The following is a 23,355-nucleotide window of genomic DNA, read 5'->3' as shown; positions in this document are numbered from 1 at the left end:
GTTTTTAATCAACAAAATTAAGTATTCATATGCCTGTTTTGCGGTTAAAAAGTGTTCCAAATAATTGCATACTGGTGTTATTAGTGAAATATATAACATCAAACAATTTTCATTGTATTCAATATTTGGTGACAAAATTGCAGATAATGCCCCTTAAACATGTACAGTGATTATTAGATTTAGTGGTTTCTGGATTTTGTTTTCATTAAAAAATGATACATAATTATTATGTTGTGTTACATTATTCATTTTTAAGCATGTGGTGGATTATAAATATTTTAGAGAACTCTTCTGAGTATATTACAAGAAGCTTATAAGTTTGTGTTGTTTTGTGTCCATATCATTTTACTACAATGATGTCACCGCCAACAAATTATTTTGGTGAAATGTAAATTTAAGTTGAGCTTTGTGTTGTAGACTTTTCAAAAAGTGCTCATTGTTCTAAGAAAGGTGAATATAACGAACAGTGATCAATCTCATAACTCCCACAAGCAATACAAAATAGATAGTTGGGCAAACACGGATCCCTGGACAAACCAGAGATGGGGTAAGGTACCTAGGAGGAGTAAGACTTATTGCAATTGTTTTTGAGTCAGTTTCTAATACATGATCTCATTAAGTAGGTTATTGATTTGACATTACGAATTTATCGTTCATTAAACCAACACAGAGGGAAGATCTTGTGACTGTAAATTCTGTTAACGTCCACACTTTCAAACTCATAGCGAATGTATTTAGCATGCAAATAATGAACAGCTGTGTAGCAACAAACCATAACTATAGTACTATTGTTAGCTCAAATTATTTTGAAAAAAAAATAGTTAATTAAAACGTACCAATAAATCCATGTAAATCAAGCATTATTTATTACGTAATAGCATGTACTGATGATGTACATTTGGTACCCATACTGGCAACCAAAGTAACTGTTCTGGGAAGATCACAAACTTAATGTGTATATTTTGCCTTTTTAGAACTTCATTAATTTTGTAAAATGGTATGACATAACTTGTTTTCCAGTGGTTAAAGTGTTTTTATACAAGCTATGCATAGTTGTTTGTTATGATTATATTTGTCGTGGAAGATAAAAACCCGATTTCAGCAATTGACAGTGTGTTCGCGAATCCCAACGTTGTTACCATACACTTCCGTCCACGTAGAAAGGACATCAATGTCGATAATCTCCTTTAGATTTACATGTATGTTTAGAGAAAATGCGTACATATGCAAATTTCTTGTCTCTTCAATAAGAAAACCTAGATATGATATCAGTATATATTTTGTATTGCTTATAGGAGTTAAGAGGTTGATCACTGTTTGATATCTTCACCTTTCATCAGCCTGACTAATGTCAGACCCTACTACAGGCACACCACTGCGTTGGGATGGAGATGGGCGTGGCTGCCATCAGATTGGTATCACACATCGCGGGGAGGATCGATATTAATGTCGGAGTACCTCTCTATTCTTAACAGTAATGGAGTCAAAGGGACTGTCAGAAGCACATTTGGAGAGGTAGAAGAACAGTCGAAAGGGAAGATTGATAAATCAAACAATGTATTGCATGCATTAAAAAGAAGTCTGACGTAATTCACAATGAAAACAATTGGATTGAAAGCAGTTTTGGAAATGGGGAAGATAATACAATTCTGCTGTCTCAATTTGAAAAATAGATGTATGGTTGTTACAACGATCTTAGTAACCAATGCGAACAATTCATTGGTGTTTCATACCGATTGTTAGACTGTTCTTTACACACTGAGTATGCAGTAATCCGTTTCCATGATCAAGATATAGAGCTCTTGATGGGTCTGACCTGTCGGCAAGGGATGATTACCGCTTTTCGGCACCTGATGCCACCTTTGATATGCCCAGTGGTCTGTGTTTACCATACTCATGAGATTAATCAATCGTCTTTTTATGTACATCTCTATGAGGTGTTTTCATTATGATTCGTTACATTAACTTAACATTTTCTTAAGTAATTGACATGGATGTCAGTGTATGCTCTATCATCGACTGACAACTCCACATGACCAAATGAAATCATGACAATTTTATTTAAGCTGTAAGATTCAGTTCAAATGAGATGTATGTAATTGTTATGAGGTATTTCTGGACCCAAATGGAAAGGGGAAAATGTCAGCGTTGGATTGGGAGATCAGGGGTAAATGTTGCCTCTCTATCTGTCTCTGTCTCTCTATCTGTCTTTCTCTGTCTCTGTCTCTGCCTCTATGTGTCTCTCTGTCTCTCTTTGTCTCTGTCTCTGTCTCTCTCTCTCTCTCTCTCTCTCTCTCTCTCTCTCTCTTTCCCTCAAAATTACACACATTGTAAAATCTGACGTAATAAGCAAACTAACACATTTGGCAAATTTCAAACCCCGATTAACGTAAACTGTCTGATTACACATTGTATAAAATATACCATTAAACTGGTTTTGCTATGCCCGAGTTTCCTCGCTATAATGGTGTTTCTGTCTTAGCTTTCTTTCTTCGTATTTCTGCTCCTCCGCAACATCATTTTCATCGTCATCATGAAGAACTTAAAGGAGATAAAAGCAAGTATTAAATTTTTATCATGTTTATGCATTGTTATTTAACGCTTATATAAATTTATTTTTTTGATCACGGAAACCGTAGGTTATACTCCTCAACTTGAACATTAAAAAACCTATATACAAGAACTCATATCGTATTCAATGCATATATTATATTCAATAGTCTATTAGCATTCTAGTTGTTTATATTTGATTTTCATTCATTTATTATATATTTTGCTTAGATTTTTAAAATCATAACAATCTCCTATCACATATTTTTGTTATGTGCAAATACCTGACTCAATTTGTTTGAGTATATATATGAAATAGAGATAATGTTATTTTTAGCCTACACGTATCCAATTTGATCACGAGTGTTTTGAATGCAATCTTTGTAGTGTGGACTTCCTCTCTCGCGAGAAAGGTAAGTCACAAGAACTGAGTTTTTCTTTTTTGAATAATAACCACGTAATGTAACGCTGTTTATATCGTACTAAGTGACGATATATATCAATATAGACCCGACGTTTTATTTTGTCGTTTTTTCGTTAGTGTTTTAGTTTGCGTTTACTTCTGTCTTTCAAACAACAAATCTTAATCATCTGATGGCCCTTAGTTTATTTTTCAATGGACCAAAGCTTGTTATTCGTAAGTTAAATAGATAACCGCTATGTATGATTATTTATTAATTAAACGACGAAAAATTGAATTAAAATATAGTGAAATATAGTGCTTAGTAATGACTAGAGATAATGCTAAATATAGATTAACATTATACAAAAGTCACCTTATCTCTCCTAAACGTAACTGCTATGCAGGTGTATGCAAAGGTAACTATAAATTGCAGAAATAGCAATAGAAAACCATACTAATAGAGATGGAAACAATGTGATATCATATATCTTGATATCTCATTCTGAATATAAAAATATGTCTAAACGTAAAAACGACACCATTACGTCTAAATAGAAAATACTATTCCGATATGTATGGGCATGAAATACTATGTACAGCAATACGTCTGAACATCAAATTCTACACCAATACGTTTGAAAGACAGAATTCGTACGACATACACGGAACCCTGGACATACGAAAGGTGGGATAAGCTGCAAGCATCGTTTGTCGGCCGGTCACACCCGCCGTGAGCCCTATATCTTGATCAGATAACGGATCTGATCAAGATATAGGGCTCAGAGCGAATGTGACCCGTCAACAGAGTACTTTTATCCTTTAAATACCTGATCCCACCTCTAGTGTATCCAGGGGTCCTAGCTGAAATAATGTAGCACTCTCCGATTTCTTTTGGGGAGAGGGCTACAACTCCTTATGATCTCCGGCATGGTGCAAACGTGGGAGATATTCACTCCAGCAACATTTTCGATCATTCTAAACATTTGCTGACTTTCCTTATGTAAATAAAATGATATTCTATATTTCTTACTTAATATAGAAATTTACAACCTGCAACTTACGATTTGTGAGACTCTATTCTACCGTTTTCTACAATTTCGATATATTCCAATTTCTCGATTCATGTCTCTGCGCCATGTTTGATGTACTGAAGTTGGAACTTCCGACTCTCAAGTTATTTTCCTATGCCATATAAGGTAGTATATATATATATATATATATATATATATATATATATATATATATATATATATATATATCAATGGACAAGTACCGAGGCGAAAGCTATTTCGTCGGTATTAAAAAGGATTAGATTTAATATCAAGTTAAAAAGCGAACAGCAGAGTGTAAATTATTTCTGCAACCATCTGATTTCCCTCTCTTTGTCGGAGTGGCTCGAGTAACTCTATTTTCGCATAGATTGCTAATGTTTGTGTTTTTCGGTAGATCCACCTACGAGATATAGGGATAACAAGCATGGCGGAGCAGACGAAGAAATTTGCATGCTATACATGGTGTTTTTTTTTTGGTGATGAACAACATTTGGGACTAATACGCGGAGCTTATTATCGGTTATTCATAAAATAATTTTGCACCATTACGGAGATCCTTTGGAATTGCAGCCCTATTCCGAAAACGTCAGAAGAACAAAATGGATAGGGCTACATTATTACAGCTAAGGGGTCTGTGTTTGTCCTACACTTAATTTTGTATTTTTTGTTGGAATTATGAGATTGATCATTCTTTATTATCTTCATCTTCTCATTGGGCATGGAATGTGGTATATTAATAGTTTGTTTTTGGTATATTAACGTTAATTTACACATGATCTCGCCACATCGACATATCATGCATATGGTCCTCCATAAAAATCAAATTACCATAATGCCATGTTTCGTTGCGGTTCGCAACGTAAACGAACGACCAAGACATTGGATTTTCAAGATGGAAAATCGTTTAGAAATTTGATGATCGATTAAAAAATACTTCTCAAAATTTACGTCTTGACAGTGTATTTTGTCTTTACATGCGTTGCTCATACTTGGCAACAACAACTATTTGGCAGTTTTTGAAGAATTTATGTTGCTTTCGATCGACTAAAGATTGAATGATAAAATGATTTGTTTTCACACCTCAATGTATTGCATGATAAACTTCCTTTTTTTGTTTGATCCTCTACTGAAATCAAAATGTCGTAAAATCTGGTGCCAATATCAAATTTAAAGTATAATGTACCTTAAAATACACATGCATTGTGTACGCTCCTTATATCACTGAACGCAATGAGACCAAACAGTGTAGTTACACGATTAAAGTTCACAACAGCCATTTTAAATGTATGTATTTAAATCTTTAATGTTATCAATGCTCGTACAACGGCCAAAGGAAACGAGAATAGGGCATGTATTATTCAAAAACGTTCTACGTGAGAAGAAAAAATCTCTCGCTGTGGCCTTCAATTCGACATTTAGATATATCGATGACGTTTTGTCTACTAACAATAATAGCTTTCATTCATATGTCGATTTGATATATCCCTGTGAGCTCGAAATAAAGGACACCACAGAGTCGTCCACTTCTGCTTCATACTTAGATATTCTATTGAAAGTAGACATTAACGGCAAACTGACAGCTCAACTCTATGACAAACGGGATGATTTCAGCTTCTCCATCGTCAACTTCCCACATTTATGTAGCAATATTCCATTATCACCTGCATATGGTGTTTATATATCTCAACTGATTTGATATGCAAGAGCTTGTTCTGCGTATAGTCAGTTTTTAGATCGAGGTAAGCTACTGACAAACAAGTCGATGGCACATTTCGCAAATTCTATGGTCGTTATAACGATCTAGTTCGTCAATAAAAAACCTCGCATTGGGTCAAATGCTGTCTGACGCGTTTCATACCAATTGTTAAGCCGTTCTTGGCACACTGATTTTGACTGCGGATAACTCCGTTTACCTGATCAGGATATAGGGCTCACGGCGGGTTTGACCGATCAACATGGGATGCTTACTCCTCCTTGGCACATGATCCCACCTCTGGTGTGTCCAGGGGTCCGTATTTGCCCAACTATCTATTTTGTATTGCCTATAGGATTGATGAGATTGATCACTGTTCGTTATCTTCACCGTGCATGACCTAAACGTATTTACCCTTGAAATATCAAGAACAAACTGGTATATAAATAAGTTGAATTATATTTAAAGTATTTTAAATTTACAATGAATGCCAGAGATGTAATAAAAAGATATGATTATAATCTTGCGATGATAAAGTATCCCAAAACGGAGTTCTGGCTGTATAAAGGTGGGCTTTTTATGAGTGCTACTGTTTACGCCCACATTGATACCTCTCTTGCACAAAACACATGCCAACGAGAGACATTGAGAGAAAGTGTAGAACATGACTGTTCGAAAATGTGTTTATTGCAATTTTTATCATTTAAGGAGTAAGAGGTCAAGGTAACTGTAATCACTTCATCAATTCTGAAGATCACATGTCTCTATTAGTCCCGGATCTAGGATTTTACCAGTTTTTTATGTTCATGGTCAGAGATCACTGGATTTGATTTACATTGATTCTGATTTCTATGCCCGGCCATTCTCTTTCTCATTTCTGGAGACTCTAGGACTCTATCATATTTTTCAAGTTATATCTTTTGAGATTTAGAATTATTTTTCCTATATAGTTCTATGGTAGACCTCACCCCATTTGATCCCCCAAAAGTCCTTTCATTCTGAAATCAAGAACATTTTTGCAGAATTACATGCATTCGCCTATCATATCCTTGAGTATCGAATACTTTCATCAACGGGTTACGAAGAATGCTATGAACATTCATAGGTGCGAGAAAGAAGCAGAACAAGATCCGAGCAAAAGCAATAAGTCACCAAACTTCGTTTGGGAGACTTAACTATGAAATTTTGACTTTGAAAACAACTATTTGAATAATAAACACTTTTTATATCAATCACAGATAAAATGAACAATGGAATATTTGGCTTGTGATTTCAATAATAACATAACCTACGAAACTTGTTTAAAGAGTTAGAAGGTATCTAATCTTCGAGAATAAAGTATTATCGATCATATTGAGTTTCAAAGATACATGTAATACGGTGTTTGAGATATTTTACTCTTGCAACAGTGGTCCTTAAGTATGTAATTTTGTCTGTTTTGTTTCATTTCAGTGTCAGAATGGCCTGTGCCCACTGCGTAGAAAGTATTCCGGTGTTAGATCTTCGTCAGTTACACATCGGAGATCACATAGAGTTTGGAAGGTGCAGCTACATTAAGACATTTCTGAATTGTCTGCTCGGGTATTGTCCTATTAATAAGCATATCAGGCTTGGGTATCTTTATTTCCACCATGCCATCGTTACAGAAATTGACCATGCTAGACGAAAAATTACGTTGATAGAATTTGCCAAGGAGGATACTTCTCTGTCATCTTTTTACAAATCCTTTTCGAAGCCAATCATTCGGGAAAGACAAATGAATTTTGACGATATACATGAACACATGTATCGTGTTGTTCATAAGAATTTAGGATCATCTCCCCCAAATTCTCAACAAATTGTCAAAAATGCACGACATATGCTCGATAAAGCCAAAGACGAGAGATATAATGGGTTTTTGAATAACTGCGAACACGTGGCGAATTGGTGTGTAACGAAACGTCGAATATCAATCCAAATCAACCAAATCACAGAGAGAAACATATCAAGACTGTTGTCCAAGCCCCCCAAATGGTTCAAATGCATGATCGGGTACCTGGGAAAATTTCTACTGAAGTTTGTACAGAGATTTGAAAAAGTATTGGAACGTATGGAAGGTTCAAAATTGTTTCCAGCCTTCAGTTTCATTAAACGATATTTAGGTAGCTGGCTTGCTTGTGCGTTCATCATTGCAATGATTTTGATGGCCATGGACATCATTCGATTTCATTCGGCATGGAGGAACGAGGAGCTTTGTGGATCGTGTGTCCAGAGATGGGTTGTCAAAACAGCTTACAGAGTACTATCTATGCTGCCATTCGGGATGTTTCTATTTATATGTGCTGTTGGATTTCGTTTCACGGGATTTTTAACCTATGACTCATTATATAGAAAGTCTTATACATATACAGAACTGCTGACACTGAGAACGATAAAGCCCGGTGACGTCATCACATTCAATCTCTACATGCCATTTAGCTTTCATGACGTTGTTGTCGTTAAAAGTATCGAAACACTTACTGCGGGAAATATGCAGCCTTTAAAGAAGCCTCTTTCGTCCATGAGCGAGGCTGAAGTTTTTGAACAGTCGCTATCAATGTTGAATGATTTCTTTCGAGATAATATCACTGAAGAAGAATATTGTTCATTTCAATACCTGCGCATGAATGCTAAAACATCTGAAAAGTGGATCAAACCTGGAACATCAGATCAGGAGGTACATGTAACTACGCATTTTTATGGTATCACAGTATTATGTTATACAGGGAAAGGCAACCCTAACCACGCTCTTGCTTTTATGAATAAGGAATCACTTGCTGATATTGTAAATCAACATTAATCTATAACATATTTTAAATTACCCGCCGCTAAGAGAGCGCCCATTAAAGTTTAATTCATGATGTCACGTCTTCGTTTCCGGTTCCGGTTTATTTCATCAGCAGCACTGTAAACATGACAAGTCATGGACAGTTAAGTTTGGAGCCGTATAGATCGAAACCCGTTCTTTCGCAGGAAGAAATTTAAAAAAAACCCCGTTCAGTCGAGTTGCAGACCAGGCAGATGGTACATGTTCTTCACACAAATATCTCAATCATCAACTTGTCATTAAGTAAATGATTAGACCACAGTTTAAATAGTATTTTCTTTTCAGATGACTTGGTTAGGTCAGGAATAAAATAACTTTCCACGTCCCCCCTTCGCATTAGTGCAGTTCAGAGCTTGACAGGAAGGCATCATCCTATTTATTCGTAAAATCTACCACATGCACACCTTTGATGATCTTAGGATCTCATCAAAACTGGAACAGATTGTGTGACGTCAAAAATATTGATTTGTGTAGTCTTTAATACAAAAGTTTCACATCTGGGCAGCCTCTACAGATGTCGGGAATTTCAAGTTTTAACATTTTCAAATTGATACTGAAGCTTATCTAGGGCGTATATCAACGTATTAATATGATATTTTATTATATATCTAATCCTATCATTTATCATGTATTTTTGTTTGGGTTGCCTCCCCCTTTAAGATCGGTACATATTAATTAATAATTTAATTCTATTTTCTGGAGATTATCATCCTACATCACGGACCAGAAACATATCTTCAAAGAAAGAGTTGATTTTCACTACACAAAATCTATGATGCATAAAATAAAAAAGTGAATTTAGTAATATGAACGCTATTTGTTACGAAAATTACCAGAGGATAATACCATATTTAATATAAAATGTACCTGGAAGAAGAGTAACTGTTTTGCATGAAAAGGTGAAGATAACGAACGGTGATCAATCGCATAACTTCTATATTACTTTATTGAAAGTATATATTAACAACAAACTAAAACCTCAACTTTATGACAAATGGGATGATTTCCGCTTTTTATATGGTCGTTATAACGATCTAGTTTGCCAATACAACCTATCATTGAGTCAAATGCTGTCTGACGAGTTTCATACCGATTGTTAGACCGTTTGTGGCATACCGATTTTGACTACAGATAACTCCCTTTCCCTGGTCGATATATAAGGCTCACGGCGGGTGTGATCAGTCGACAGAGGATGGTTACTCCTCCTAGGCACCTGATCCCACCTCCGGTGTGTCCAGGGGTCCTTGTACAAATATCTATATTGCTTATGGGATGTATGAGATTGATTGCTGTTCGTTATCTTCACCTTTCTATAAGAAATAGAAACAGTTGGGTGAACACGGACTCCTGGATATACCAGGAAACTTGTATTTTTCGTGATATGATGTTGGTTTAACAAATGTGTTTACGAGAGGTAAGTAAACTCCACTACCTATCAATACTGTGTCTTCTGTATTAAGCCCATAAGAAAATGACAGAGGGAGAGAGAAAGAGGAAAAGAGAGGGGGAGAAAGGGTGAAAGAAAGGAACAGAGAGAAAGGGTGGGATAGAAATAGTGAGATAGAGAAAATATAGAAGGGGGAGATAAAAGGGAGAGGAAAGAGGATAGAGAAAGAGTTGAGTGAGAGACTGTGTGATGAGAGAAAACGAGAGAGAGAGAGAGAGAGAGAGAGAGAGAGAGAGAGAGAGAGAGAGAGAGAGAGAGAGAGCATACCAATCCAAAACACTACATTGATATTTGAATTTATCTTGTGGTTTTTGCTTTCAGGTAGATGTGTTTCAGGAAAATTCAAGGACTCGTACAATAAAGGTTTGTTTTTGAAATAATGAATAGGTACATTGCTGATGTGGTAAAGTGCTCGTTATAAAGCAAGCACTTTTATATGAATATATATTTCTTCAAAAGTCTCAAAATTACGGGAAACACTGTTGCGTTCAAGACACATATTATAACTTGTGGGATCATATCAAAAATAATATCTCGAGTGGTTTCACTATAAAGTATAAGGTTTCTGTGAATCAATATACGCATCAACACTTCGAGCAGTTCCCTTGTACGCCATCTTGTGGTTAAAATGTAGTATTTCCCTACGTTGGCCCTTGTAATATTCTTACCTTTGCCATTTGTTAATTTTCCATCAATTCAAGTCAACTGCATTGATGCACCAGGTTGGGCAACCCATACACTTGTACGAAAAAATAATAATTAGCTATAATTCAGAGTAGTGACCCCTGACTGACCCCACAAAGAGACGGAACTCACTGCGAAGTGTTGGTCGTGTATTACAAATAGAAAGCTTTTTTCGTTTCAGAGACATGGTTATGAATGGAAATTCACAACAGACGTAAAAGACAAGGAAGATATTCCAAGTGTGTGCTTTCTTTACGATGATAAAAATATCAAATTTTACCATGGCTTTTGCGGAACGTATGAAGTGGAAATTGTTCACTACGATTTAGAGCGAGGACTGCGATTTCCAGATGTTTTTATTCAAGGGAAGAGAGTTGTAAAGTTTGAAAGAAAAACACTTAATCCAGGGAAAAAGCATACCATATACCAAAAGGATTACGCAAAAATATCAGCAGCCTATAGAAATAGTCCAGGAAATACCGTAGGAAAGGCACTAAAAAAGATCGGAGAAAGACAATGGACTTTTTCCTCAAGATGGTCTTCTCATTTGGCAGATGAGTGTGCACTCGTGGACCCTGAATCATATTATAGTCGTGGATATAGATTTTCGAGAATTGTTCATACCCGTTGCTTTGAATTACTTTATGCTGAAACAACGCATCGCCTCTCTGGTCTAGCTGTTCTGGATTATGTACTGAGCCACATTAATGTAGATCACTTAAGACTCGATTAGCTTTCCTTGTGAAGAATTCTCAGTGGTTTATCATCGCTTACGTTATCATCGACGTTTTACATCTTCGATCTCGTATCCGTAACAACTGAACTATTTTAACCAAAATCAAGCACATACCAATGTTGGGTATTGATAATTCGGGTTTTTCTGGCTGACAAGCAGTGTTATGAATTTATTTGAATGTGCAGTGAAATACATGTAATGTGTAGATTTGTAAGGGATATTAATAATTGAGATTATTCAAATTATTGTTGTGTGATTCCTTCCTTTAATGAGCCCAGATTTCTTGGTTTGAAAAAGAGGATTTTCAATTTATTTTCATTACGTCCAATTGAAAAAACAAAACAACCCATCATATCTATTTCAATGGGAGATACTTGAAAATATTCTTCGAATCATCTTCTTCACATTATCTTGCCCAGGTTATAACTTTGGTAATAATTTCCTTCTGCAGTGAAGATTAGAGTTGAAATTGTCTATTAATTTATGAATCTCTTTATGTATCTGTTGTCGGAATCATTTACATGTAACGTAGTAAGACGGCATAACCTTGATATTTTCATACGAACGATTTTAATCACTTGCCTATAATGAGAAGCTTTGAAAAATATGATATTTATTCTCATTGGAGATCTCTTTTGCCAGGTCATCGATAATCACTTGAATCACCAGAACGTCTAACATAAGGGGGTATATTTTAAACGAATTTTGGTGAAATGTGATAAAATCATTTATCCGTAATAGTAATCATAAAGATTCCAAGTACGTTTTAAGAATGAGTTTTGAATACATTTTGTATAGGATTAAGCCTTACATTTAATTAGATATTTAGTAATTGTGATTTAACATAGCTAAAATAATGTATCATTCACATCGGCGCTTCAACACTGTGTTCACTACGCGCCTCCCAGCCATGCCATTTATATTTTACAATATGAGTGAACAAGGTTAATCAGATGGTGACCTATTAGTATTGCCGTAAATAGTCGTAATATACATGTATCAACACGGTATACCATAAAGTGGATCATAATGTTTTTCTAGAATACGGATCGGGCATATGCACGATGTTTCATTTGAAATCATTGTGGAGAAACATGTCTCGTCAAATCTAACGTTTAAAAAACCCCATTGTTTGACATTTCTGAGTTTCCATTCCTCGAACAACAGTCAGTTGTGGTGATGAAGTGATCTTGAGCCGTTTCATAGAACATTCAAGGATGACAAAAGGAAAGTGTGGTGATTCTAAACCGGAAATAAATAGTTTGTTTAACGTTTACATAATTCTGGGAAGTATTTGATTTGTCCCCTATTCTCTGTACTTGAATGATGGATTTCCAAGTGAGCAAACTTTGGGATGTCGACAGATATGATATATATATGCATTCTATGCGAGTCTAGAAATACTGGTGATCAATTGTATTACTTCCCGGTGTGTCATTTTTAAAGATCTGATAGAAAGGGGTGTATAGCTAAATATGATATAATGGTATCAACAATGTAGTTAGAAATCATGATTTATTGAGTAATGAAGATGTGTAAGTCCTCTATGTTCTTGCTAAATTATGTAAAATCTTGTCAATAACCGCGAAATCAATGAACTGTAATTTATAATCTTCGTAAACAACGTATCTCCTATACTTTAGATCACACCATGTCTACAGATCTACGTTTATTCACATTGTTCCTATTTTATGTATATAACGTGTAATTTCATTCATATACCCCAGTTGGAGTCTTTGTCTTAATACAAACTTGATACTTCAACAATTGTTATATTCGATATAGAATGTTCATGATTTTAGAAATATCGCGTGCTTGATGATAAACAAGTTTGTCATGTGATTGATAGATGAACATTTGTTGATCAGTAGTCATTGAGACGTGTCGATATTGACAGTAATACGCCAAAATGTATCTAGATAAAGAAAATTATGTAATGCAAAACAAATGTTGTAGAATGACATATTGTTTGTAATACAGATTGACTAAAGGGATGTTACATATTTAGCTGTGAAAGTGATGGCAACGATTTTATTCTCTCCTCAAAATCTATCAATGGCATAGGAATATATATCAATGACTAATAAAAACATCTATTTTGTATACAGAGAAGAAAATCTTTAAATTAGTAGCCGCTTTTAGTTTATATATTAGAAATATATAAGGAAGAATTACTGTCTTGCAGAGCAATAACTATTTCAGCACAAGAATCACATATTCAAGTGCATGTTTTAAGGTTAAAAGTGTTGGAAATAATTAAATACTGGTGTTATGAACGAAGTATATAATATAGAGCAATTTTCATTGAATACCATTTTTAGTAGACTTGCTCAAGTCTCTCTGTTTAATAATTAATACTTTTTAATAATGAATGACTATGTTTGGTGATATTTAAGTATGGTACAGAGGAGAAATTTGGAGGTAATGATAAGGTAATACAACCACATAGAGACTTAAGGAAGTCTAAATTTTTGATAACAATATTACAAATAATGCTCCATTAACGTGAACGGTGATTATATGATTTAATAATTTCTGGTTCTGTTATTTATTAAAATTCATACATGATTATTATGTTCTGTTACATTATTTACTGTTAAGCACAATTGAATGTCATATATATGTGATGGATGATGGATGATACATACTTGAGAGAACTTTTCGGCGTATGTTACAAGAAGCTTAAAAGTTACAACTGCAGTGTTGTTTTATGTGCACATTATTTTATTACAATGATGTCACTGGCTAAGAAATTATTTTGGTGAAATGTAATTTTAAGTTGAGCTTTGCGTTGCGGACTCTTCAAAAAGCGCTCATTGATCTAAGACTTATTCCAATGCTTTTGGGTCTCCGTATTAGTGACGTTCTCCTCGCATGCGGAAGATAGGGTTTCTAATCCCGGTCGCGACAGGCCTTTCACCTAAGTCGTTAAAACAGATAGTGACAGTTCCATCGCCAAACGCTCAACATCAGGTGTGAATGTCATGGGTCCTTGGAGATGACCTCAAAAACGGATGTTCCGTGCCACAGAAGTTGTGATACGCTAAATAACGCTCACTGCTCAACTGCCGTAAGCGCCGAGCATAGTTCTGAAGCCCTTGACCAGTATTGGTGACGTCTCCATATGAGTTAAAAGTTCTATAGAGGGATGTTAAGCAATATACAATCAATCAATCAATCCAAATTAGTGACAAATTCTTGAGAGGGACGTTATATAACATACAAACAACCAATGTTAGTAGAGTAAAAGATGAAGATAACGAACAGTGATTAATAATTACTTTGGGTCACTGTAGAAGTATATATAACTTACTTTAGTACTTTGCAGAGTTAGTATTTTCATATTTAGGCTTTTTCAGTGTTTATATTTTGCCTTGTGCTACATTACGTTGAGGTGTATGGAATCCCGGTAGTGTTAAAACACTGTATATTATTCACAGTTTAAGGAAGCTTGCAAGTGTCATGACATTGTGTTTTCTTATCACTTCACTAGTTAGTTTTTTTTTATTCAAGTCACTTATTTTGGGTAAATTTGAAATCATCCCGTTTGCCATCAAGTTAAGTTGTTAGTTTGCCATCAATATTTATTTTCAATAAAATACCTAAGTACACAGTAGATGTGGAGATCTTTGTGATGTATTTTATTTCGAGTTTACAGGAATATGTCGAATCGACATATAAATGAAAATTATCTTTAACAGATACAAGTCGTTGATATTTCTAAATGTCGCATTGAAGGCCGCAACAAGGGATTTTTTTTCTTCTCATGTAGAAGCTTTTGAATAAACTCTGCTTCATAAGAATATAAAAACAGATCAGTTAAGAAAGGAACACAATTCATGTCGATGTGAATTCCAACAAACCTATCAGCAAAGACTACTACGATATTGTCAATGAGAAACTCCAACATTTTTTTAAAATTAAAACTTCAGAGTTCTTAGTTGGAATCAGAGTGCTGTTTAGCAAAGCATTTGTGGATGACTGATCACTAGATACGAAAATTCTCTTTCCCATTTTTGTTGAAGAAGCAGTTGTCTATGATGGCAAACAGTCTAGTCTTTAATTCATGGTCGTGTAAAGTGTTGCAAAATCATACGTTTTGATGTTGTTGATTTGAGAAACGTTTTGCTATTTCAAATTTACTGAAAGTTGTTTTGCATTTTGGAATCTGCATTTGATTTACACCATTTTTGGTTTCTCGTTTAAAGATGTTAATATTTTTTGAGGAACAAAGATAGGGGTTTTGTAGAACATTTACTCGATCAAACAATGCATCTTTTTAAACGGTATTTGTGAAGCGGTAATCCAGTATATATACGATATTTCATATCCATTCATTCCTATGACTGGGGTATTGAATGTGTCTAAAAATGAAGCATGATTTTAAAGAATTTCGTCTTTTGAAAGGTCGGTTAAAGTATAACTACGATGACCTAATGTGGACCTAATGCCATGTTCGTTTTAAAACAGTTGTAATAATGAGCCTTACAACCACAGACAATGTTGTTACAAGGTTTATCAGCTTGAACGAAAACATATTCCTCATGTAACCTATGTAAGTCGTTGAACACTTCTGGTCTAATGATGTAATAGACATAGCAAAAATAGTGAAACATTTCTGTAATCTTGTAACGGTCATCAATGGGATAAATATGTTTCGGTGATTGTTTCTACATATTATGTCAGAATAGTCTATAGTCTCGAAGACGCAACTGCGAAGTGGAGAAAACCAATTAATCTGTAAATATATGTACATGAACCACAGACTTGTAATTCATCAAGGTTTTTAATTTTAATGGTACATTGAATTTGATAACATGGCATTGATAATTCACACAAGTTATTCAAACAAATCTTATTTAAATCTTTTATATAAATCTTCAAAATAAGGAATGGAAAATTAGAAACGAAGACCATGCACGTTTTGCGGTTTCTTTTTACCATCAGAGGTTGTGGTTTAATTAACTATTATTAATTAGGCGTTATGTGAATCTAAACATCCATTGTATACAACTCCACTGTTTTTCCTCCATATATGTATTAACTATTTATACTAGTAGCTTATGCCATTGACTAGTTCATATTTAGCCGAAAATTTGAACCTATACATAGCGCGCAGGGCTGTGACAGTGAGGGTTGTTTTATCGAGCTAACACTTACCGTCACATGGAACATCGAAAAAAAACACCCCAGCATCACCTTTATCACAGGCCGTAAAATTGGCAGCAGAATTGGTATCGAGAATCAAACCCGAGTCTTCTGGTTGCGAGGAACCACTACCTACAGGCGACCGTGACAAGTTAGCTTTGCTGATACGGTACAGGCACGTAGAAATGACGGGTGGCTGGGTGGGGTGGACAACGTTCATTTTTCATTTTATTTGCATACAACGATAGTTATTTTCACATGGAAAGTACGTGTACGATTGGCTGATTGCACTTTCCTTATTTTTTCTATGAATGAATGATAGGAATGCAAGCTTGAAATAATGAATTGATCCCGTGTAAAAAATGACAAACGCTCCGCTACCACGAATTTAAAGTCAGAGCAAAAGAAAATCTACTTATGTAGGTTTTCCCCTGATTTTTGGCTATCGGTTAATTTTTTTTAGACAACTGTAATGTCAACTTACACCCCTCCACCCTGTCTTGAAAAATGATGCTACGTGACTGTAGTAATTGGCTGACGGTTATGAAGAATTTTAATTAGAATCAGTTTTTCGTTCGTAATCTTATATAAAAACTTTCCCCAACTGTTGTTTATATCTGTCTTTATCGTCTTCTATAAATTGTAGAAGTTTAATTTCAGATTTACTACCATCTACATGTATCTGGTCATTCACCAGGGCAGTATCCTATCGATAAGTCAGTAGGTGTTGTATCGGCCTTTAACACCGGATGCGTTGGGATGTCGGAAGTATATGCAACATTGAGTTGTTATGTTCAGGGCTGTAGTGAGATGTAATATATCACTGCTGCTGAAAGAAAACTAGAATCGCCATTCGATTTTTCGATGCCAAGAACTGCCCAGGTATGAAATATCCTAACCTCAGTAATTTCATTTTATTGTTTGCAGCATCTCTTTCATTTTGTCATAATGTCCATTTTTCATCGAATCCTTCATTTTCTATTTAAATATATGAAGTATGTCACAATTCATTATTCTATATTATCGAATAATGAGTACTTTCTGATTGGTCCAGACGATCTTTTGTGTGTGTTCTGGGAATTTCCTTCGGAGTTTCCCGTTTAGCCAACCACGGACTTGCTGACAGTTTTATCGAGCAGTCAAATTGCACGTTTTTAATCAAGTTAAATTCAATGCAGTTAATGACTTTGCAATAATATTGCTAGTTTTATTGTCGATAATCGCCTGTAGATCTTCTCAGTGAGAATTACAGATCATACATGTATATCATGACGTCAGTTAATTACATTAGTTTCAAATTCTAATAAAAATACTGAATAAACCTTAGGTTCAGAAACATGAATGCGTTGTCTCTATAAAAACCACTATTGTATTAGGGGGGCCAATGTAGCAGATTGAAATTCCCGTTGAACTTGCTTGTTAATTTTTGGACACTGGCTGGGCTGTCTTTAGGGATGATATGAGTTGTAGAAAAACTATGTCTCCAATTTTTTCAAGTTCTTTATAGCGGCCATTTTGGATTTTCAAAATGGCGGATATCGAAAACGTAAAATTCCATTATCTCGGCTTCTAAATGACCTAGAGTTTCGATTCTGGTGTCCAGTTGTACAGTTTTGAGGATAAAGAATCGAATGAAACCTTCTTTAATAACCTACAAGGGATAAAAATAGGTTTTTATGGCACAGCCCAACCAGTGTCCGAAAATTAACATTTAAATTCAACGGGAAAACATTGGCCCCCTACTATATTAGTTAAGCCCCTAGAAATAAGAATTACACATCTGCACTTATCCCAATTGAGTCGTTCACTTTGTTATGCTGTTCACTTTGTTATTGGTATGTTATTTGTTATTGGTATGTAACAGATTCATGACCCTCAGCTATGATGGAGCCGGCAAGCAAGAAATCCAAGAAAGAAACTGATTTCACACTTTGCATTAAGTGTCAGGATCCCCAAGGTGCACTAGTGACTGAGCCAGCACTGGGATCATATGCAAAATTTCTCAAGTTCATCCAAGAGAGGGCACGGTATGGTGATGCCGACTTCAAACAGATCAGCGAACGATTAAGCTGTTTCACTGCCACTGACTTGAGGAACAAGAAAGCAATGTGGCACCGGACATGTTATGGATCTACATGCAACACTGCTCACCTGGAGCGTGCTAGAGTTCGCCACCAGAAAGCCTGCGAACATGGTGACACCCAGCATCTTCAAAAAAGGTCTGGACGTCCTTCTTCTGCACCTGCCGCTGCAAGTACCTCAGGTTCTACGCAAGGCGACACAATTCGCTTCACACGTTCAGCATCAACTCCATTTAAAAGAGACCTTTGTTTCTTCTGTCAAGAGGTCACTAAGGAAAGTGTACATGTTGTATCCACGTTCAACGCAGGTAAAGAGCTGAAGAAAGCTGTTGAAGAAGGCAGCAACCGCAAGTGGAAAGTTCAGCTGAGTGCTGCCATCAGTGCAGATGATGCTTGTGCGATCGACGTCAAGTATCATCTCCCATGCTGGGTGCAGAATGTCCAACGTGCTCCCAAGAGTGGGACATCATGTGATGACAAAGAACACACACTGCAAGAAACTAATGTTAGCAAAATAGCCGCAGACATTGAGTTTGCCAGCCTTGTTCGCTCTCTACTCCAAGCTGGTGAAATTCTCAACATGACTGACCTGAAGTCGGTTTACTCCAGGATTCTTGACAGTAATAGTGTGCACAATGTCCCATCACCTACTACCCAAGGCATGAAGGAGAAAATAGCCTCTCACGTTGATGATGTTCACTTCATGAAAGCAAAACGTCGCAACGAGTCAGACCGTGTATTCTCTACTGCCGTGCGTGATGCAGCTGTAGAAGATGCAATGACGAAGACAAATGAAAACAACATCCTACGACTGTTTGAGAGTGCTTCTGTTCTCCGCAGTGCCATTGCTTGTCAGAACATGCACCCATGGCAATTTGAAGGAGAACTGAACACTGATGATGCTGAAAAGCATATACCCAAAGCACTCTATGCTTTCCTCCGCTGGCTACTGGAAGGACCAGCCACGAGCATTGAGCCAGAGACTGTGCGCTCAACCACTATTCATCGAGATGTTCTAACCATCAGTCAGAACATCATGTACTGCTTCAAGTCAAAACGCCAAGTTACGTACAAGCCCAAAGAGCCAGATGCACCATTCCGCCATCACTTAGAATGGCCACAGCCGCTTGCCGTTGCCATTGCAGTCCATCAGTCCACCAGAAGCAAGAAGCTTCTGGACTTCCTGCATGGGTTCGGTCTGTCTGTTGATTACAGTCGGATCTTGCGGTTGGAGACACAGCTGGCCAACTCAGTCATAGAGTCTACGAGAGAACAGGGTGTATACTTTCCAACAACCATGCGTATAGGGATGTTTGTCTTCTTTGCAGTAGACAACAGTGCCTTCAACGAAGACACACCTGATGGGAAGCGGACACTCCATGCTACAGCCTGTGCACTCTTCCAACGACGGGAACATGCACCCTCCACAAATGAACATAGAACACTGAGACTACATGCCCGAAAGGCTAGAGACCGCTCACTCAAGGATCTGACTGCTCCAGACTTTGTTCCTTGCCATGCACCAAACCAACAATCTGCCACAGGTACCACGTATAGCTTCAGGACACGGTCAACCCCAGATGTCACCAAGCCGTACTCTGCGAAGGACATAGTGTGGCTACTTTCACGCACAATCATGCACACAACTGAAGCTGAGGACGTCCAAGACGACATCATCCCACCAGATGACCAACTGCAAGCTGCAGAACCCCAGCATGCTGACCCTGTTGGGTCAGTCATCCACGATCCAAAACAACCACCTGGCAGTAGGATCAAACATCACGATATCCCAACTTGGACAGCCTACAACTCACTGCTCTCCTCTTCGAAGCCTCTGACAGAGGTCAACGCCCTGCCATTGGTAGCAGCCCCAGCCCATGAATGGCAAACACTGATAACAGTCTTGAAACAGACACAGCAAATCAACTGCATGGTCATGGGTCCCGATAGGAAGACAGTGATCACCTTAGACATGGGCCTGTATGAGCGAGCCAAACAGCTGGAGATGACCAGAGATGACTGCAAAGGCAAGTGGGTACTGCGACTAGGGGAGATGTACACTGTGATGGCTGCACTGAGGGCTGCTGGGAATGCCATAGAGGACAGTGGTCTTGACGAGGCTTGGTCTGAAGCTGATATCTATGGCCCAACAACGACCAGACAAATACTGGAAGCCAAGCACATGAAGAGGGCTTTGGAGGCCCGCATCACCACTGTCCAAGCCCTCTTCGACCTCTATGTGGATGAATTCTTCCAAGAGCATCCCCATCTGAGGGGCCCATGTACCCAGTCAGCACAACAGGTTGTCCAGAGCTGTCATCGACACAACCGAGAGGAGATGACAAGCACGCAGAACAACATGCTAGCTGTCCTCGAGTCAAACAAAGTCCTGGAGGCCATGGCAAAGTTTGATGAGAGGAAAGAAGCCAAGAGTCCACTGTTCAAGTTTGTGCGGCGCTACATGCGGATGATAATGGTGATATACACATTCATCCGTGCCACCCGTGATGGACAATTTGAGCTTCACCTGTCTTCACTGGATGAGATGTGCATATACTTCTTTGCACATGACAAACAGAAATATGCCAGGCTGGCTCCCCGGTACCTTGCAGAGATGAAGGACCTGCATATGACAGATCCAGGGATCTACCAAGAGTTCATGGATGGGAACTTCAGTGTCCATAAGAATGAACTCCCCTTTTGTGCTATAGGTGTGGACCATGCACTGGAGCATATCAACCGGATCATGAAGGTGACAGGGGGTCTTGTGGGCATTACCCAGAATGCCAGTGCCCGCGAAAGGTTCTTTCTGACAGCACCAGAGCTGAGTAGGCTTGCTGAAGAAGCCCGTCAGATGGCTGGCTCACAATCAACTACACGCAAGGAGCACCACGACCTATCAACCACAATCTGGGCTAGGCAGGAAGACAACATTCGTCGACTGAAGAATGTGATCAGAGAGTCCATGAATCCCATGACGCATGAAGGTGAAGACCTGACGAATATCATCACCAAGGTGGTGATGCCAGCTGAAGTCCAGAAGGATGTCTGCAACCAAGATGAGATTGGTCAGAAAGCGTATGACACGTTTGTTGCACAGCGCATCAACACAAATGAAATCAACCTTTGGGCCAGAATGAAAAAGGTCCAACTGAAGATGTGGAAGAGTGCCAGGAAAGCTGTGAAGCACAAACTGGCAGACCAGGTTGTAGAGCTGAAAGACGACAGGTCACTGTTTGCGCGCATGCTGATCGTGGCCCGCTCACGACCAGAGATCAATTCGAAGGATGCCATTGGTCAATATGAATTCACCGCGCTTCCACGAGCCCTCTTTGCAATGGATGGGACACTACTACCATGCACAGACAAAAGCAAGCTCATGGGCATCCTAGAAGATCTACCCAAGAAGTCAACTGGCACTGGTCAGCAGCCAGAGGATGTCAATCCTGAACGTACTCCACCCCCTCCCAAGAAGGTGACTGTCATAGACGGCATGGCAGTAGTACAAGCAATGGGTAAGCCACAATGGGTCAAAACATGTGCCAAGTGGGCTGACCATTTCAATGCAACACTGGACTGCAAGACCAACGGGTATGATGAAGTCCACCTCGTGTTTGACCGATATGATTTGCCAACTTCACTGAAAGAGGCCACACGGAAGAGGCGCCAGGGTGGCAAGCCGCCCACTGCTTACCACGTTCAAGACAGCACCCCGATTGGGAAACTGACAGCAAAACAATTCCTGTCGAACACCAACACCAAAGATGAGATAACTGTCTACCTGGCAAAGAAAGCTCTGGGTCACTTTGAGGGGACTACCAAGGTCTTCATCGTCACTTCAAGGCAGGACGTCTTCTCCAACTGCATGGATGTACAGCATCTCCATAGCTCCCAGGAGGAGGCTGATACGAGGATCATTCTTCACTGTCTAGATGCCGTCCGAAGAGGTGCAACACAGCTGTACATTCAGTCACCTGATACTGATGTATTCATCCTAGCACTTCACCGGTACCATGAACTATGCAAAGACACATACTTCATCACGGGTGTGGGGAACAAGAAGAGGCAAATCTCACTGGAACCAATAGTACATGAACTTGGTGTCAGGAAGGCTGCAGCCCTGCCAGGATTCCATGCATTCACGGGAGCAGACCAGACTGGTCGGTTTGCCGGCAAGGGAAAGCTCACATGTTGGCAAGCCCTCAATAGGTGCTCTGTTGAGGTGGTATCTGCGTTTGATGACCTTGGGGCCTCTGAAGAGCTGAGAGCTGACACAGAAAGTGACATTGAGGCATTTGTATGCCAGCTGTATGAGCCTGGTACTACAGTGGTGGATGTGGGCAAGCTGAGGTGGAGACTGTTTACCAAGAAACAGCTAGAGGCACAGAAGCTTCCACCAACACGGGGAGCTTTACATGAAGCCATTGCTCGTGCACATTTCCAGGCCATGGTGTGGCATCAGGATCATGTACCGGACCCCCAGCTTCCACAACCAACAGAACATGGATGGAGAGCAGAAGGAGATCAGCTGGTGCCCATCACAACCAAGGACCCTCCAGCCCCAACTGCCATCACACATCTAATCAAATGTGACTGCAAGAAGACCCAATGCATGTCTCGCTGCTCATGCATGTCTCTGCATCTCAACTGTTCTGAGATGTGTACGTGTGGGGCAGATGAAGAGGTGTGTAGTAACACGGGTCAGGATCGCCCCAT

At 38.2% G+C, this 23,355-nt stretch overlaps 1 protein-coding gene across 1 annotated transcript; it reads left to right on the top strand.

Annotated features, from left to right (window-relative positions):
• The first annotated feature begins 2,900 nt into the window (after positions 1–2,900).
• Positions 2,901–13,979, top strand: LOC125675962 (uncharacterized). The gene is made up of 4 exons (XM_048913822.2): positions 2,901–2,963; positions 7,151–8,393; positions 10,312–10,353; positions 10,856–13,979. The coding sequence occupies exons 2-4, from the start codon at positions 7,158–7,160 to the stop codon at positions 11,405–11,407; spliced, it is 1,830 nt and encodes a 609-aa protein (XP_048769779.2). The 5' UTR covers positions 2,901–2,963; positions 7,151–7,157; the 3' UTR covers positions 11,408–13,979.
• Positions 13,980–23,355: the final 9,376 nt, after the last annotated feature.

Source organism: Ostrea edulis, chromosome 3 (assembly GCF_947568905.1).
Source record: "Ostrea edulis chromosome 3, xbOstEdul1.1, whole genome shotgun sequence".
Taxonomy (NCBI): Eukaryota; Metazoa; Mollusca; class Bivalvia; order Ostreida; family Ostreidae; genus Ostrea; species Ostrea edulis.
This window is presented reverse-complemented; position numbering and strand designations above follow the sequence as displayed.